This window comes from Pituophis catenifer, unplaced genomic scaffold (genome assembly GCF_029215685.1).
Source record: "Pituophis catenifer annectens isolate HBS135680 unplaced genomic scaffold, rPitCat1.0.hap2 SCAF_16, whole genome shotgun sequence".
Taxonomy (NCBI): domain Eukaryota; kingdom Metazoa; phylum Chordata; class Lepidosauria; order Squamata; family Colubridae; genus Pituophis; species Pituophis catenifer.
In genome coordinates this window covers 2523033-2541571 of record NW_027256896.1, presented here as the reverse complement: position 1 = coordinate 2541571, position 18539 = coordinate 2523033, and the positions used below count along the sequence as shown (strand labels likewise).

The 18539-nt window shown below is 45.3% G+C and overlaps 1 protein-coding gene across 2 annotated transcripts in view; it reads right to left on the bottom strand.

Annotated features, from left to right (window-relative positions):
• PRKCB (protein kinase C beta) overlaps positions 1–18539 on the bottom strand; it is a 235662-nt gene that overhangs the window by 128952 nt on the left and 88171 nt on the right. For both annotated transcript variants that reach the window (XM_070955146.1, XM_070955145.1), the window contains exons 4-5: positions 4429–4540; positions 422–550 (exon numbers count right to left, since the gene is read on the bottom strand). In XM_070955146.1, coding sequence (XP_070811247.1) covers positions 422–550; positions 4429–4540 — 241 coding nt within the window. The remainder of the gene's footprint in view (positions 1–421; positions 551–4428; positions 4541–18539) is intronic.

Sequence of the window (18539 nt, the reverse complement as noted above, 5' to 3'; positions counted from 1 at the left end):
GATTCGGATTGGATCGCCCGATCAAGTAGCGATGGCGGCGGGTGGTTCGGAGAACCGGTAGCAAAAATCCCTCCCCACCCCCATGCCCAGCCGTGCAATCATCAGAGGCTTTTTATTTTATTTTTAAAAGCATTTTTTCTACAATCTCTTCGGCCGAAAAAATGCTTTTAAAAGTAAAAACAAAGCCTCTGCCGATCAGGCAAGTCAGCTTGGATCGTCAGAGGCTTTTAAAAGCATTTTTTCTACAACCTCTAAGAGGTTGTAGAAAAAATGGTTTTAAAAGTTAGAAAAAAAAAAGTTGGCCATGCCCACTCAGTCATATTATCACCCCACCAAGCCACGCCCACAGAACTGGTAGTAACAAATTTTACATTTCACCATTGATCCTTTCTTCCTGGTATCACCCAAAAGCTGGACTTACCGATAACCGTCAAGACCTCGTTCTCAATGTCCGCCTTGATGTGTATCCGGCCTCGGCGCTCGGTGTGGTCCGTCCCACAGAGACTTGGCACGTTCATCACGCAGCGCTTGTGCACATTCATCATGCAGGCTGAGGCAGAGAGAGAAATGGTGTCAGCCCCAAACGGAAGACCAGCCAGGTGGGGGGTTGCACTGAGAGACCCTCTGCTCGTTCCTGAAGACAAGGCTGGGGGAGGCTTGGGGCACTTCTCCAATCTCTGGAGGGCCGTCCCCGGGAAGCAGGCAGGGCCTTAGCTGCCATCGTGCCCAAGGGCAGGACAGAAACCAATGGGGAGGAACTTTGCAAGAGACCTCCAAATTCAATTCCTTCAAAGGAAGGAAGATTTTCTGACTCTCAAGGCCTACCAAGCAATGTAAAAGCTTCCTGGAGTCACTGGGGCTCTGTCTACTCCAGACAAGAGTGGACAGCCAAACATCTGGGATGATCTGAGGATTCCTGCCCTGGACAGAACAGGGGCTCAACTAGGTTTTCTAGAAGACAGTGATGGTTAATCTTTTCCAGACCAAGTGCCCAAGCGCACACGTGTGCATGCAAATATGTGCACTCATGCCTGAACCTCCAAAATGCAATGTGCATGCAGCCCCCTACATGTGCCCCACCTCCCCGTGAATGCACGCATGGCCCCCTACATGCACCCTGCCCTCTGTGCATGTACATGCACCCCCCACATGCCCCCACCCCGTGAATGCATGCACCCCCTCCCTGTACGTGCCCTGCCCCCTATGCATGCACCGAAGAGACCCAAAGACCAGCTGGCCGGCAGGAGGTGTGTGTGCATGCGCAGTGAAGCTGAACTGAGGCGATGGCTCACGTGCCATCAGAGAGGACGCTGTGTGCCACCTCTGGCACACGTACCATAGGTTTGCCATCAAGGCTATAAGGTATCTAGGATTCTGCCATGCTATTTTGGCATGCTGGGAAAATGCTCTTTAAATCTGGAGCCCCTCAAAGGGCTAATAGGTACTTCTTTTCATTGCACTTCCTTCTGTCTGTTTTTCCAAACTGTTTCCTTCCCAGGGAGATCTAAGATGAAATACTGTTGGGTGGGGGGAGCAGGAGGCCATGCCCTCCCACATGCAGATTGCGCCCTACCCGGCTGATATTTAAGAGCATCCACAGAGCAACTCCTGCTTCAAACATTAACTGGGGTTCTTCTCCCTGTGGAGCCCCTGGATTTCCTAAAAGCCTGGGATATTCCAGGGGTGCAGCCTTTCTCTCCCGCCCAGCCTGTTCCTTCCTTGGTCTCTGGCATCTCACTGCATTAGGTAGGTGGCTGCGATTCATAAGGTGGGCCCTAGGGGGCTCCCTAAGCTCATATTTCGTGACTGCTAGCCTACCTTTTCTGCATTGGGAGTTTTCAACTTGGAATCAGAGAATCCTAAGGGTGGAAGGGACCTTGGAGGTCTTCTAGTCCAACCTCTGCCCAAGGCAGGAGTCTTTGTACCATCCCGGACAAATGGCTGTCCAACCTTTTCTTGAAGACCTCCAATGATGGAGCACCCACACCTTGGGAGACAAGCCATTCCAGCGATGAATTGTTCTCACTGACATGAAATTTCTCCTTAGTTGCAGGTTGGATTTCTGTTTGATAGTCTTCCACCCATTACTTCTTCTCCTGCTCTCAGGTGCTATGGGGGATATCCGTCTTCTGTATGACTGCTCTTCAAATGTTGGAAGACTTATGTCACCCCTAATACTTCTCTTTTTAGGCTGGACATCAGGGATGAAATCCGATCCGGTAGCAATGGTGGCGGGTGGTTCGGAGAACTGGTAGCAAAAATCCCTGCCCCCCCAATGCCCAGCTGAGCCGCGTGATCATCAGAGGCTGTTTTTTTAACTTTTAAAACTATTTTTTCCTGCAATCTCTTCAGCCGAAAAAATGCTTTCAAAAGTAAAAAAAAAAAAAGCCTCTGATGATTGCGCGGCTCAGCTGGGATCGTCAGAGGCTTTTAAAAGCATTTTTTTCTGCAATCTCTTCGCCGAAGAGGTTGTAGGGAAAAAAATGCCTTTAAAAGCCTCTGGTGATCCCAGCTGAGTTGCCTGATCGTCAGAGGCTTCTAAAAGCATTTTTTTCTGCAACCTCTTAAGGTTGTAGAAAAAATGCTTTTAAAAGTAAAAAAAAAAAGTTGGCCATGCCCACCCAGTCACATTACCCCACCACCAAGCCACACCCACAGAACCGGTAGTAACAAATTTTACATTTCACCACTGCTGGACATACCTGGTTCCCGCAACTGTTCATCATATGATTTAGTCTCCAGGCCCCTAATCATCTTTGTTGCTCTTCTCTGCACTCTGTCCAGAGCCTCTGCATCTTTTTTTGTATAATGGTGAGCAAAACTGGGTGCAGTATTCCAAGTACGGTCCCACCAGTGCAAAATGAAGCGGTACTAACACTTCACATGATCTTGGTACTATCCTTCTGATCATACAATCTAGGACTGCATTAGCTCTTTGACAGCTGCAATACACTGCTGGCTCATACCACAGTGGTTGTCTACTAGCACTCCTAGATCCCTCTCACAGTCACTATTGAGCCAGGTGCCACCTATTCTGTACCTGTGCTTTTGATTTTTCTTGCCTAAGTGGAAAAATATCTCACTTTTCTCACCACTAAACTGCATTTTGTTGGATAGGACCCAATATTCCAGTCTGTCAAGATCCTTCTAAATCAGGGGTGTCAAACTGGCAGCCCACGGTCCAGATGTGTCACACGCAGGCCACGCCCACCCCAGCTCTGCAAAGGGGGGAGGGAACATCACAAAATGTCACATGAGAGCAATGTGATGCGGCGAGTTTGACAGCCATGTTCAAAATCTTATCTTTTAAACTATTTAGGCTATTCCCCCTAGTCTGCTGTTAGCCAGTTTGATGATTTCCTCTTCTGTCCCCTCATTTAAATAATTTATGAGAAACTCAACAGGTAGTCATGTTTACCTGTTTCCCCGTACTCTTTGAGAGGGCTGCTCCAGCTTAGTCAGTGATGGAACTCCCAGTAAGACAGTCTGTGGCTCTATGGGCTTTGCCTGGCATTCCCTCAGGTAGCAATCCCAGAGGCAGGAAACCTGAGCCCCAGGCACCATTCGCACAGGGACCTTCTGGCTCTGATTTTGTTGAGGGTCTCTACCACCACGAAGGGATGAAGCTGTCTGCAGACTTTCTTGGCCAAGTCTTAGGAAGAAGCTCTGAGGCTGCCCGGAGAAAGCCACCTCTGGCCCTTGACAGTCCAATCCTAACCCCCATGGATGGCTGTGCCCCTGTACCAATCAGGGAGTAGCCAGCCCTGTGCAGCTGGGCTGGTGGCTTGTGCGTGGCATGATAACCAAGCATTTCAAGGAGAGATGAGTTAGGGCAGGGGGGGCTCTGGAAGTTACCCCTGACATCTGATGCGCCTGGCAGCTTTGCTCCGCACATTCAGTGTAGGAAGGAGAAGGCTGACACACACTTTGTGAATCTAAAGGTGCTTTTTCCAAAAGGCAAGTGGACTTTCTTGGGTTTTTTCCTTTGAAAACATTTCACTTCTCACCCAGAGAACTGAAGAAACTTCTTGGATGGAGAAGCAAAACATCTTCAGAGGGAAATAAAAACCCAAGGAAGTCCATGACCTGGATGATTCAGGATCTCCACAGACATAGGATTGGGAAAGGACCCCCTCACACAGTACACACAGACTCCTCACCTGCAACAGGTGAGAGACAAGACTGTTGGGCGCTTCCTTGCAATCACACCCCTCCCCCCAGCCCTGTTTCCTCCGAGGCAGCTCTGGTCTCTGCTCATTTATCGTTTTCTCAGGATGTAAGAGCTGCAGCTGCTCAGACCCACAGCTCCCCCACGCAAGGAACCCCTCGGTTCCCGGTTCTCCCCCTTGCTCCCATACGCTCAGAAGGAGAACAGGTGAATGGAGCAGGGTGTTTCCCTAGGACCGGACCCGGCCAGCTGGGACTTACTGTCACATTTCATCCCCTGGTGGAGAAGTCCATACAACAAGGAGCCGCAGTGATCGCAGAAGGTTGGGCTGGAATATGTGTGGATTTTGAACTTGTGTTTGCTCCGAGGGTCCTAGAGGGAGAGAGAACGGTCAGGTCAGGTCAGGTCAGGTCAGGTCAGGTCGGGGGCCCCACAGCAGGTTCTCCCAGATCTATAAGTAACCACCTGCTGGCATGCAACATTACTAATACAATTACTGTATTTTTCAGAGTATAAGACGCACCTTTTTTCCCCCTAAAAGGGGGTGAAAATTTGGGTGCGTCTTATACATTGAATGTAGCCCCACCCACCCGCTGGCCCACAGACTTTGGCCTCTGCCTCCCAGCAATTTACCTCCTTGCAGCAAGCAGCAAGAAGAAACAGCCCGTTTCAGCTTCAGCACAGCCTAATTAGCACAAGTTGCTAACATCCGATCTAATGGACTTTGGATTGGCCTCCTGACTCTCAGGCTGCAGGGATTGCTATTGCCTATTGCTGCGTGGGCCTCTGCTGCTTGCTGTAAGGAGGTAAATTGCTGGGAGAATATTTTTTTTCCTTGAGCTAATCAAGTTATGCTGAAAATGAAAATGAAAGTAAAGCAGGCTGTTTGCTGTTTGCTGCAACAAGGCAAAACTGCTAGGAGGCAAAGGGAGATTTCTTTTTCTTCTTTTCCTCACCAAAAAAGGTAGGTGTGTCTCATAGTCCGGAGCATCTTATACTCCGAAAAATACGGTACTGTTCATGCTGGAAACAACTACTGCACTTTTTCATTCACTCTCATTCGGTTGGGTACAAAATAGATGGTTTTTCATTTATTTTTCTGAAGAAGGAGGCATGTTCAGTGACCCTTGCACGGGTGCAATCTCCTCTCGCTGGGCTTCAGTCCAGAATGGCTGGAATCTCCCTGACTGACCCTAGAAGGAGAAGCATCCCTTGCACCAGGAACTGTGGCCAGCAAAGGAGGCTTGGGGAGGGGGATTGAAAAGATGCCCCATAAAGCAATCCTAGTGTTATCGGTGACTGAGCTCCAAAACATGGATTTGACATAAATTGGAAAGCATCTTTAAAATGTAGAGGAAACTCTTTTTGCCATGGAAAAAATGCTGGGGGAATATGAAAGTTCTGATCTTCACAATTATCTATCCTGCATTTTCATCATTCAAGGACAAGTGGTGCGGTGGCCTAGAGGTGGAGCTCTCGCCTCACAATCAGGAGACTGTGAGTTCGATCCTAGGTAGAGGCAGATATTTCTCTCTCTGGCCACAATGAGACTATATCTGTTGAATATAACTCCACATTGGCGACAGAAAGGGCATCCGGCCAGTAAACACTCAGCTCTGTTCAGTTGCCCAGCTTCCACCCCACAAAGGATTAAAAGGAGATTATAATTTTCATCATTCAAGGCACTTTCTCTGTAGTTGGCCATTCTTCCCAGGAGCCTGATGCAATATCATAGTAAAGCTGCTCTCAAAAAAAAAAAAAAAAAAAACTCAAGAGGGGGAGGGGGCAAAATCAGGCCTCCCACCACCACCACTCAGCCTTCACTCTGGGCTGCTGTCAGGAAGCAGCAACCACACCCAGCCTGTGGCCAATGAGTGGGACTCCATGCCTGTCTTCACATGAGCTGCATCCACCCGGGAGACCCCCTTCTGTAAAGAGGAGCTGCTGCACCCCAGACCCTAAACTTTTTTTTTATTTCAACACCGTCCAGATTTCACTATTCTGGAAAGCAAAATTGTTTCGTGCCTATGACAACACTTAAGTCAAGTCTCTTTATTTCAGTCATTGACCAGCTTTTAACCTTAAAGAATCTAAATTTTTTACCAGGCAGGTTGTTTATTGGGAAGGTGAAAGGCGAAAATCTCACATCCATCACTTCACTGAGCACTTCCTTAACACGGAGAGCAAATTGGGCTGAGGCCCTCTGATCCAAAAGGCACCAGACTATTGCTTACCCATCTTTTCCCAAGCTTTGGACTACAATTCCCATCTCTCGTGTTTTAGTCCCAATATCTGGCACACATGAGCCCAGAAAGGTACCCTGCACGTTCATTCTTACAGTCAGACTTCGTGTGACCTGATAAAAGGGCCTGAGGCACAAGGGAGAAGCAACAAGAGGAAAGTGATGCAGCCTCCTCAATGCCTTCTGAGAAGAGAATGATCAGTGTAGGCGATTCTTAGCAAAGGTACCTTCAGGACAAGGCATCAAAGGTTTCTCTCCATCAGGTTCTTTTCCAGTCAATTGTGCCAGCACCCTGCTTGAGCCCACAGCAGAAACTCCACTGGAAGAGAGTGGGCAGCCATTTCTCTGGAATGGTCTACGGCACTGATGGCTAACCTTTTTGTCATTGTGTGCCAAAAGTAAGGGGAGCATGGGGGGTCACCCATAATTCTATGCACCCCGCACCCCTTGCGTGTGATCCCCCCTGCCCTACCCCCACTTTTGGCACACAATGGCAGGGCGCGTCCAGCAGGCCTGTTTTTCACTCTCCCCAGTTGGGAAACGGACCGTTTCCGGCCACCGAAGGACCTCTGGGGCGTGGGGAAGGCTGTTTTTGCCCTCCCCAGGCTATTAGAAAGCTCTGGAGCCTGGGGGAGAGAGAGAAACGGGGCTTCCCCCCCTCCCCACAGAGGCCTTCTGGAGGCCAGAAACAGCGTGTTTCCTGACTTCCAGTGGGCTCAGAAGGCCCGAAAATCAGCTGGACTCGTGTGCCCACCAATATGGCTCCGCGTGCCACCTGTGCCATAGGTTTGCCATCACAGGTCTAGGGTCTCCTGCTTGAGTAGGGGATTGGATTAGAAGACCTCCTAAGGCCCTGCCTCGCCAGTCTTCTCAAGAAATCAGAACTCTTGAAACGAAAGCCATTTCAAAAGGAAACTTTTATTGGAAGATTGTGATAGCAAGAGATGTAGGCAGGAACTAAGATTTCCTGCTCAAAATGTTTGATTAAACCATTGCAGACAGACCCCCTCCCCAAATCCAATTCCTCATCCAGCCAATCCCGAGGTGTGAAGATGTTATTGGAAACTCAGGCCGAGAAGGTGATAAATGCCAGTCTCCAAGGCAACGCTGCGGCTCTTCTCCAGAGACTTTCCCCCTCCCAAGATCCCGAAAGTTACAGCAAAGCAAAGCAAGGAATAGAAACAGAAGCCCCATAAAGAGATTCCCCCCAAGCCTGCTCCCTCCCACCAGAATGACAGCATCCCTATAGGAATCTATGGGCCTCCAAGGTCTCTTACCTTCTGCTATTCTGTTATTCTGCTTGTTTATGGAAGATGTCCCTTCACAGGGACACAACCTATCTAAAGAGGCTGCGAGATGGATCCAGTTTTATGGAAAGGGACATGCTGATTGAGCAAAGCAACACAGGAGCAGGCAGAGGCCAAGGTCAAAGGCTCTGGACTTGGATGTCTGTCTGTCCCAATCAGCAGGTCAATGGCTCCTCTGCTTTGGGAACCGAAGAAAGTCGGTATGAAGGAGAGTGGAGTGAAATCCTTCATCTGCTAGGATGCTCCTGTGCAGCCGAAGGTCCAGAAAGGAGGCTGGAAGTGCAGTTCAATGCATGTCTACAACACTCTCACTCCTGAGGGGGCTACACAGATTACACACACACACACAAAAAAAAAAAAAAAACACACACACACACACACCAGTGATGGGTTGCTACCGGTTCGCAAGGACCGGTAGCGATAAATTGGCAAGGGTCAACAGAACCGGTATTAATTGCAGGCTGGCCACGCCCCCGAACCGATCCCCATCCCACCCAATCACTTCCTTTTCCTCCTTACCACCTGGGCGGCTTGGCTGCCTAAGCTGCCTTCCCACGTGGTGCCTGCCCTGCGCCCCAACTGAGCTGCCGCCTCCTGCCTATAGATAAGTTTCGCTACACCCCCCCCCCCCCCAGCATGCTGCCCCACCCCCACCAGGCTCACGACCTTACCTTCCCTGCCCCTTACAGGAGTCCCCCCCCCCCGCATCCTGTTTTGGCTCCCAGGGATGCAGGGAGGCTTGCTAAGGCCAAAATGTGGGTGGGTGGGTGCCTAGCAAGACTCCCTGCAGCCCTCTGAAAGCAAAAACGGGCTGGGGGGGGGCTTCAAGGGAGAAAGAAACAAAGAAATCCTCACTGTTTAGGGAGATCCCCAGGTGCACTGAGCTTGAGTTGAGAGCTTACTGTAAGTCCTGCACTAGCTATCCTTGCTCAGACTAAGCTAATCAATAGTGGAGCTCTAAGAATGCCAGATGATCAATAGGCATGTTCTGAGTTTCAAAACGTCTGGTTTTTCTTCCTCCTACCAAAGACCTTCTGGGGTTCTTCACAGGAAGGGAGAAAGGAGAAAGGGAGGGAGAAAGAAAGAAAGAAAGAGAGAGAAGAAAGAAAGAGACAAAGAAAGAAAGAGAAAGAAAAAGAAAAAGGAAGGGGGAGAGAGAGAGAGAATGCAGGTATCTCTTAACAGAGGCTTGAACTTGCCTGAAATTAGATCAAGCCCTAAATCACTTAACCTAATGTATCAGATTAAATTGTTATTGAATTATTTTTGTATATATACTACATTCTCTTATGTAATTTAGTGATGGTGTAAAATTAGTTTATTGTGTCTCAAAATAAAAGGGAGATCAAAAATCCAATTAGTGCCATGTAAATTCTGGAATCCCCAGAGACCTTTCCCATTGTATTTATTAAACAAATTTATATAGCTACCCAACTCATATACAGTGACTTTATCACTTTCATGTTCCTTTCATGTAGTTCTCAATGTGTCAATCTCCTAGCTACTCTATTTCCTCCACCAAAATTCTATTATAAATAATATTACCACACATTACAGCTCTATTTTGTGTATTTGCACCAGTAATTTTCAGAAAAAGATTTATTCCTCTCTTACATAGTTATGTCAGTTTACTTTTACCCTTAAAAGAATGTTTTGTTGCATTATATGACTGCAAAAGCCTTTTAGCAGTTTCATGTAACAGGAAATATCCAGTAACAATTTTGAAAGTAGTTGTCATAGCCACAAACACCCTCCCCCCAAAAAGACAGAGAAAGAGAAGAAAAGAGAGAAAGAAAGAGGAAGGGAGAGAGAGAGAGAGAAAAAAACCCTCTGTGCTATTATTTTTAATTGTTCCATTATTTATCATGTGTTAATATTTTACACTGTCCCTACACGTAGAATGATTTTACTGCCTTTCTTTTGCCCAGGGCTACCACATATTTTTCAGGGATTTACATGCATTCAATGTCTATAGTCCAGAGCATAAATATGTGCGTGTTTATTTTGTATATCAAGTTGCATAAGTCCATCTTAATATGCTATTCCTGGTATGTGATGTTTTGTATACATATAGAGAAAGAAGCACTCTCGTGATCTTTGACTTTTACGCTTGCTGTCAAACAGCAGCCATAATACTAATGACTGTTTTGAACAATATGCACGAATGGCTATTTTATATGTGAAATTATGACTGAAATATTTCTGCACCTATATTGGTTCTCACTGTCAGGAAGTTTCTCCTTAGTTTTAGGAGAAAAATTAACTTCTCTCTTTGTTCAGTTTCCATCCATTGCTTCTTGTTTTGCCTTCTGGTGCTTTGGAAAATACATTGCCTATACATTCTTTCTGGCAGCCCCTTAAAAACCTGTTGCCTATCACACTCTTGGGCAAAGCATGTGGGCCATTTCCTCCTTTCAGTGGTCCATAAAAGTACATCTATAGTATGTAGATAATAAAGTTGAAAAAAGGTGAACAACATTTTTACAGAATTATAGATACGTTGAGGCTGGGTGTGACAAGGAATGGCTGGGAGGGGAGGGGCCAGGCGAGAGACCCCTTGACGTAACATTGAATTGGCCACGCCCACCCAGTCACATGACCATGAAGCCACTCCACCATCACATGACCAAGCCACACCCACAGAACCGGTAGTAAAAAAAATTAGAACCCATCCCTGACACACACACCCCAATTCAAGGCTTCCTTTGTGGGAAGAATGGTCTGTCCTGCCTCACCGGGTTCTTGCAACTCAAAGCAGAAGGGATGGGAGAAACCTACCTGCTACCATGAGGGAAAACAGCTTAGGCCGCAGCTCTAAGGCTTCATGAGAAAATGAGATTTTGAAGTGGGATTAGCTTGAAGGCTAAGAGGCAACTAAAGTGATGGAATCGAATCCCAGGGCTTTCTTGCCGATGAGTCTGGGACAACATAATCAAGGTAGCAAGCCCTCCAACCTTGGGGAGACGGAGCTCTAATGGAATTTCACCTTCTCAAACTGCTGAACGGAGATTCTTCGGGCAGCGGCTTTGGCAAAGTTAATTGCTTCAAACTCTACAGGGCCTTCAGTCTAAAGCAACCTTGCCTCTAATTCATTAATGTTCCAGATGCTCCTTTTAATGGCTGGGCTGACAACTGAGTAATGAGAAGCCAGGGAAAAAAAATGGGGGTTAACAACAATTAACCTCTTTTCAGCAACCGTCAAACACTCTAAATCACTAATTAAGCTACAGTATTCGGAGAAACATCTCTGCTTCCAAGGAAGATGACAGTCTTTAAGAGGCCAAGCAACATGGGGCACTCCAGTGGAGGGTCAAGGGTTAAGTTTATGATGGACTCCTTCACCCTTCTTGACTTCTGGGCTTCTTGTAAAGAAGGTGAACGAGATGGATTTAGGCTTGATCAGAGGTGGCTTCGCATAAGTTAACAACCGGTTCGTCCAGAATCAAAAATGTGAGAGCGTGTGCACACACATGTGCTTCACTTCCTCATGCACGCCTTGCGCACATGCGCGCTGCATCAAAAACACAGCAATTGTATAGGACAGGATAGCTTTGCATGTGCATGTACCTTGCACACATGCGCACTGCATCAAAAACATAGCGATTGTATAAGTAGCGATAGTGCTGCGCCAGGTGGGCAGGCCCAGCTGCTCACCGTAACTACCGATTCGCCCGAACCAGTCCAAACCGGCTGAATCCCACCCCTGGTCTTGATCTAGGAGGCATTTCAGATGAAGCCTGAGTAACGCCACACTTGGAATACTGCCTCCAGTTTTGGTTACCATATTATAAAAAAAGATGTTGAGACTCTGGAAAGAGTGCAGAAAAGAGCAACAAAGATGATCAGAGGGCTGGAAGCTAAAACATACTAAGAACGGATGCAAGAATTGGGTATGTTTAGTTTAACAAAAAGAAGGACTATGAGTGACATGATAGTAGTGTTCCAATATTTGAGAGGCTTCTAAAAAGACAAGAGGTCAAACTAATTACCAAGCATCTGTAGGCAGGACAAGAGACAATGGATGGAAACTAATCAAGGAGAGAAGAATGCACTCTAGAACTAAGGAGAAATTGCCTAACAGTGAGAACCAGTGGAACAGACGTTGCCTTCAGAAATTGTGGGTGCCCCATCACTGGAGACTTTTAAGAAGAGACTGGACAGCCATTTGTCCAGAATGGTATAGGGCAGTGATGGCTAACCTTTTTGCCGTCGTGTGCCAAAAGTGGGGGTGGCGTGGGGGGGGGTTTGTGTGCACGTGTGTCCACACCCATAATTCAATGCCCCCTGTGCCCCCCCACTTTTGTAATGGCAAAAAGATTACTGGTGGGCCTCGTAGGCCTGTTTTTCATCCTCCCCAGGCTCCAGGGGCTTTCTTGGAGCCTGGGGAGGGCAAAAACGGCCTCCCTCACCCCTGCCTGGAAGCTCTCTGGAGGCCGGAAACGGCCCATTTCCTGACTTCCATTAGGCCCAGAAGGCCCGAAAATCAGCTGGAGCTGAGCTAGGGCAATGCTCGCGTGCCTGCAGATATGGCTCCATGTGCCACCTGTGGCACACGTGCCATAGGATCGCCATCATGGGCATATGGTCTCCTGCTTGAGCAGGAGGTTAGGCTAGAAGACCTCCAAGGCCCCTTTCAACATTGTTATTCTGTTAAATACAGTCCAGCAAACTGAGAGCAATCAGCAATACCACCTGAGTCAAGAGGCCAAGGTCTTTGCTGGCCCAGAGCCTCCAGCTCCCAATAGCAAAATGTGAACCAATTCCCTAGTCTGGGCTGTGTAAAAAAGCCAACTATCCAGGTATCCAATGAGCAACTACCTCCACTGCACCGGAGGAAGGACTTGTAGCATAGTTTGGGACATACGTCTCTGTCTTTAACACTGCCCGCCTCTGAGCCCTGATGACAACAGAGTGCGAGACTGTGGTTTAGAAAAACAAATTAGGGATATTTTAAAGCATGTTGCAATATAGTGTACTCGTTCCCTGTCCTTCAAAGCAAAGATTCCCCAGGCAGTTTACAACAATAAGTTTGGGAATGAGAACCATAGTAATAAAAGGATAATATATAAGTCAGAAAGGCACAAAATACCCAGGTCCCTTTGGAACATCCTGTCCTCAGTGCTGGGGAAAATGCAGAGAGTGGCTGCTTTGCCAGTCCAGCCATATGAGGGGCTCTAAGACTGCAGGAACACAGTCTTCCTTGGCTTCCAATGGGCTGTTTTGTTACGGGGTGGTGGGAGAGACATCAGAGACAAATAAGTTGCTCTCAGCAGCAGAAACAACCCCAGGGTTTCCTTGGCAAAGATAGAGCCACAAGTTGCTGAGTCCCAACAGAAATGAAAGAAGGGTTGGCTTACAACAAGGGAAGATCAATAAATGCCAATGTGCATTGCCCTAATGGTAATCTAAACCAACTCATGGAACCCATGTGCATATTAAGATAATCTGTTGCATTCATTCATTACATTTGTAGAATAATCAGGTGGGATGGATCATTGGAAATCTTCCTGTACTGGATATACAAAAGAAACTGGTTGAAGTTTAAAAATAAAAAGGGAAATGCAAACGATAAATCAAGCGTATGACATGGAAAACGTTTTCGTATTACAAAAGAGGATTGTTAAAACCTTTAAGGAAATCTGTGCAATTGGACAAAGAAGAGTTGAAGAGAAATAAAAATCCTGCAACAATTTTTGATTGAATTGAAGATTAAGACTCTTAGAAGTAAAAAGAAGGAATGCAAAGTTAGTTTATTTGATTTAAGGTTAAAATAAGATTATTTTTGGCAACCCTTTATAGACTTTTTGCTGATACCAGAAATGAAAAGTTGATATTTTATGTATTTGTTATACATAAGGAATAGGATATTTTCTTCTCTAAGGTTAGTTTGTGCTAGTTTTTACTAGCACAAACTAACAATTTGTTTTAATAACAAATATATATATTTTTAAAAAGTCTTCTATCTTCACACCATCCCAGACAAATGGCTCTCCAATCTTTGTTTGAAAGCCTCCAGTGATGGATCATCCAGTCTGGGAGGGAGGTTCTTTGCTGCTTTGTAGCTCTCATGGAGTGGGAAACCTTCCCTGGGTCAATCTTCTACCCATTGGTTCTTCTCCTAACATCGGGCACTATGAAGAATGAGTCCACAGTCTCTTCCCTAATCCTTAATTTTTTTTCAATATATTATAATCCCCTAATCCAGTGGTTCTCAACCTTTTCTTCAAAACTGACCCCCTTTTAGATACCTCTTGTGACCACGGACCCTCAAGACTTACTTAAGATTTAAATCATAACATTTCGTCAAGCCTTTGCGGGCCCTCTGTGATGACATCATGGACCACAGGTGGAGAACCACTGCCCTAATCAATCTCTTGATGATTGGAAGATCACTTATCATGTCTCCCCTTAGCCTCAAATAAAGATACCGAGAGTCAAGATTGAATTCGTTTATGCTTCCTGTGAACATTATTGCTTTTCAACTTGCCAAAGAACTGGGGTGAGGGAAGGGGCAGAGGGAGGCTGTAGACTTCAACTGTGAGAACCCAGGCCCCACCAAGGACACTTTCTGCAGGTGTCGGCCCAGACATGAACTGTTCTCAAAACAAAAGATTGATTCATAATTGGACAATGTGACCTGGGGGAAGGGAGAATCTATTCTTTAACTATCCAATATTGCATGGGGAAAGCTAGAAGCTGGTTTGCTTTCAACAGTGCCAGAATGATGTACTCAATAAAGTTTTGCTTTTGGGATTCCTGAGAGTGTCTACATTTGTTGGGTTCATTGGTTGGACTGTTGACACCAAGTTCCTTTAACGGTTCCACATAGGACTCAGCCTTCAACCCCTTGTTCTATATGACTTTCTTTTTTTTAATAGAATTATTGTTAAAGATTTTTACATGAGTAAAAGATAGATATATAAAGGAAAGTTAAGAAATAGAAAAAAGATAAAAGGTGTGAGAGACAATACAGATAAAGAAAGGAGAAGTTGATTAAAGAAGCAACTTCTGATCTTCTTTATGGCAGCTACTTATTATCCCCCCTCTCTCTTTAAAATGACATTAAGTGGTTATATTCTTCCTATATTCAACCCTTTCTAATCAGCAAATCCAGAAATCAACATTTTGGGGTTTTTTCCCATTTTCAGCAAAAATACCATAAAAGATTTCCAACTTTTTATAAAAGTACTTATTGTTTTTATCCCTGATAAAACAAACAGCTCAGTTATGCCATTTTTGCAAATTCTGACACCTTCATAATCCACTCCTCCATCGTGGATTTTCAATTATTTCTTTATTATGTAGATATATTCATCATCCTGCAATTATCATATACAAAATCAATCTTCGTGCATTTTTTAAAATTGGTTATCCATAAGTCCCAATAAAAAAGTTCTGATTTCATCTGAAGATTTTATCTTTAAAATGCTTTGTTAACATCCTATGCATTTGTATCCAATTTTCTTTTTTTTTTAAATAGTTTTTATTGAATATAAATATTAAAAAAGACATACGTAACATATACACAACGAACATTTATACAACATATACACAAAAAGAATATAATTTCTTCTTAAGCATTTTTTCAGAGTGACGTTCTACAATTCTACTTATAATATATTCCTTCACCTTTCTGTAATCTAATAATATTTTTATTACATATATATGTATCAATCGGTAATATATCCCCTATATTTTTTGTATATTTCTAATTTTTAACCAATTATACCAACTATTCCATATTTTATAATAGTCTGATTCAATCCAATTTTCATTTGCTTTTTCACAAGTTCACTGTGCATGTGTCCCTTCAGGTTTTTCATATTTCTAATACTGACTAGTATAACTTTATACATCCTAGATTATTTATTATTAAATCTTCCTCTTAATTGTGCATATGAAAACCGTTGAAAACCAAATCCCTCTGCAGGGAATTGTTTTCTTGATTTCTCCATGTTCCTGTACTATTTTGTATCAACAAACCTTGACATGTTAAATCTTTTTTTCTTTTGCCTGCTGTTTTTTTCTATAAAAAGCTTCTTTACTGAAAACCAATAAAGGTATTTTCGGACACAGCTGGAGTTTATTCCATTTTCTTAATAAGGTACTTCTAACATAATGGTTTTTAAAAATCTAACATTAACTTTAACTTTATCGAACCATAAAAAGCTGTGCTAACCAAACCACATTTGAATCTTTCTAATTCCAACCTTATCTTGTTTATCAACAACATCCACTCTTTCATCCAAACTAAGGATGAAAAATTTGAAAATATGAAATAATATAGAATTCATATTAATAACAATAAGGTCAAGATGTTTTACTTTTTTTCTATCTGAAACCCAGTTTTAGCAATCAATTCTTTTTAATAATCCATCTCATACTTTTTTTAACATCTTTATTTTGTCTTTATTAATTTTACAACCATCTCATTTTTATATAAGCACAGTGGCTCAGCGGTTAAGATGCTGGGCTTGTCGGCTGGAAAGCTGGCAGCCCAGGTTCGAGACCTGAGCTCCATGCGATGGGGTGAGCTCCCATCCTCTCCCCAGCTCCTGCCCACCTAGCAGTTTGAAAGCATGCAAATGTGAGTAGATTAATAGGTACCACTTTGGTGGGAAGATAACAGTGCTCTGTGACATCATGCAGGCCACATGACTGTGGAATTGTCTTTGGACAGCGCTGGCTCAGTGGCCTTGAAATGGGGATGAGCAGAGGTGTCAAATTCAAGGCCTGGGGGCTGGATCCTGTTGTGACCCAGGCCCACGTAGTTGATATTAAATGCAAAACAGTTCCAAAAAACAAACAGATTTTATTAAAACAGCTGAGAATTAACCCATTATCTCTGACCTTGGGATAATTAGGCAAACTGCCAAAGGCTTTTCTTGGCAACAGTTCAGGAACAGAAGAAATAACTACAGCCAAACACAAAGCAATTCTCTCAACGGTTGTTTTCCGGCAAAGAGGCCAAGAACCGTTGCTGGTCTTTTTAATCCTTATGGGAAGGGCCAATCATCTCTTGGCCCTACTCCCGAGTCGTCCTCTCTGCTTTAGCTGCTCCTGCCTTCTGGCAGCTCTTCTCATACGTGCACTAGGAACAGGCTCCTCCTGTTCCTCTGTCTCTCTACTGTCAGCCTCTGGAGGCTCCGGAGTCCGCACATCACTCCCCGATGGCCCTGGCCCCATCTCTGCCTCCGACACAGAGCCCTCATCCAGGCCTTCCCCAGCCTCCAGGACTGGCCCATGTTCTTCCTCAGCCTCATCACTCTCCGACTCTGCTGCCAGCTCTGCAGACTGATGGCGGACCACAACAGATCCGGCCTGCGGGGTGCTTAGATCCGGCCCATGGGGCCGCCCTGGAAGTAGCAAAGAACTGGCCCATGGTGCCTTCTGCCAGTGAAGACGGAGCTCAGGAGGGCCACGGGCGTTCTTCCAAGCTCTGTTTTTGCTGGCAGAGGGTTGCAGGAGGCTGTTGCAGGCGAAAACAGAGCTCAGGAGCCCATTTTCACTGGCAGAGCACTCAGGCCACCACAGGCACCCCTGACATGAGGGACGTTGAGCTGGCCATGCCCACCCTGGCCATGCCCCCCATCCCCCAAGGTCAAACACAACTCTGATGCAGCCCTTAATGAAATCGAGTTTTACACCCCTGATCTAGAGTCAACGACGACTAGCAGAGTAAAATCTGCAGGGGGACTCCTAGGTGGCTTACAATAAAGCAAATAAAAACCCAAGATACATAATATAAAACAGAAATAAAACACACAGCAGCTGGGTAGAATCTATTCTGTGCAATCAGGAGACAGGCGCTAACCCACGCCCAGGGCTCCAGACGTGAGCACAAAAACATATTTTCAAGGCCTCATGAAAGGCCAATAGGGATGGATGGGGCCAGTCTTAATTTGAGTGGGATGATGTTCCAGAGGATGGGGACCACAGCAGAAAAGGCTCTCTTTGTGGGTTTCACCAGCCACCCTACCTAGTTGACAGAACCCAGAGCAGGCCCTTCCTGCCAGATCAGATCGCATGGGTAGAAGGAACTGGGCAGAGGAAATAACCAGGTTCTAAGACAGGAAGCCCTTTAAAGCAGTGGTGAAATCCTCCACAGGTTGCCACTGGTTTGCTGCCCAGGCATGCGTGCTGTGCGCCAAACACATGCTGTACGTGCGTGCTTGCGCAGTATGTGGCAAACACACGCTGCATGTGTATGTGTAATGCACGCCAAACGCATACTGTGTGCACACATGCACAATGCATGCCAAATGCACACTGTACGCACACATGTGCAGTGCGTACCAAACACATGCTTCACGTGGAAAAAGGAGCCATGTGAAGGTAAATAGAACAGCAAGGGGGGGACAGCTGTGCTGCGTGATTTAGATTCACTAGAAAGCAGGATTTCCTGCTTTCTAGTAAATATAAATCGCGTGGAACAGCTGATCATTGGAAATACTGGTTCGGACGAAACAGTACCTTTTTTTTACTACCGGTTCACCTGAACTGGTGCAAACTGGTAGCATTTCACCCCTGCTTTAAAGGTGACAACCAATACCTTGAATTGCATTAGGAAGCCAATTCAATTGCCATTGGGTAAAGGGCCATATTAATTTTCATATATAAAGTCTTGCAAGACATTTTTCATCCTATCAGCTACAATCATAAATATTTTATAATCAGTACTCAGAAAAGAAATCGGTCCATCATTTTAACACATCAGGTCTTGAATTTAGGAAGTAATTCACCCCTGTCCAACGACCAACTTTTTCATACTCTTCATTGCATTATATAATCTCTGCAACATTTGCCACAAATCATTTGGATA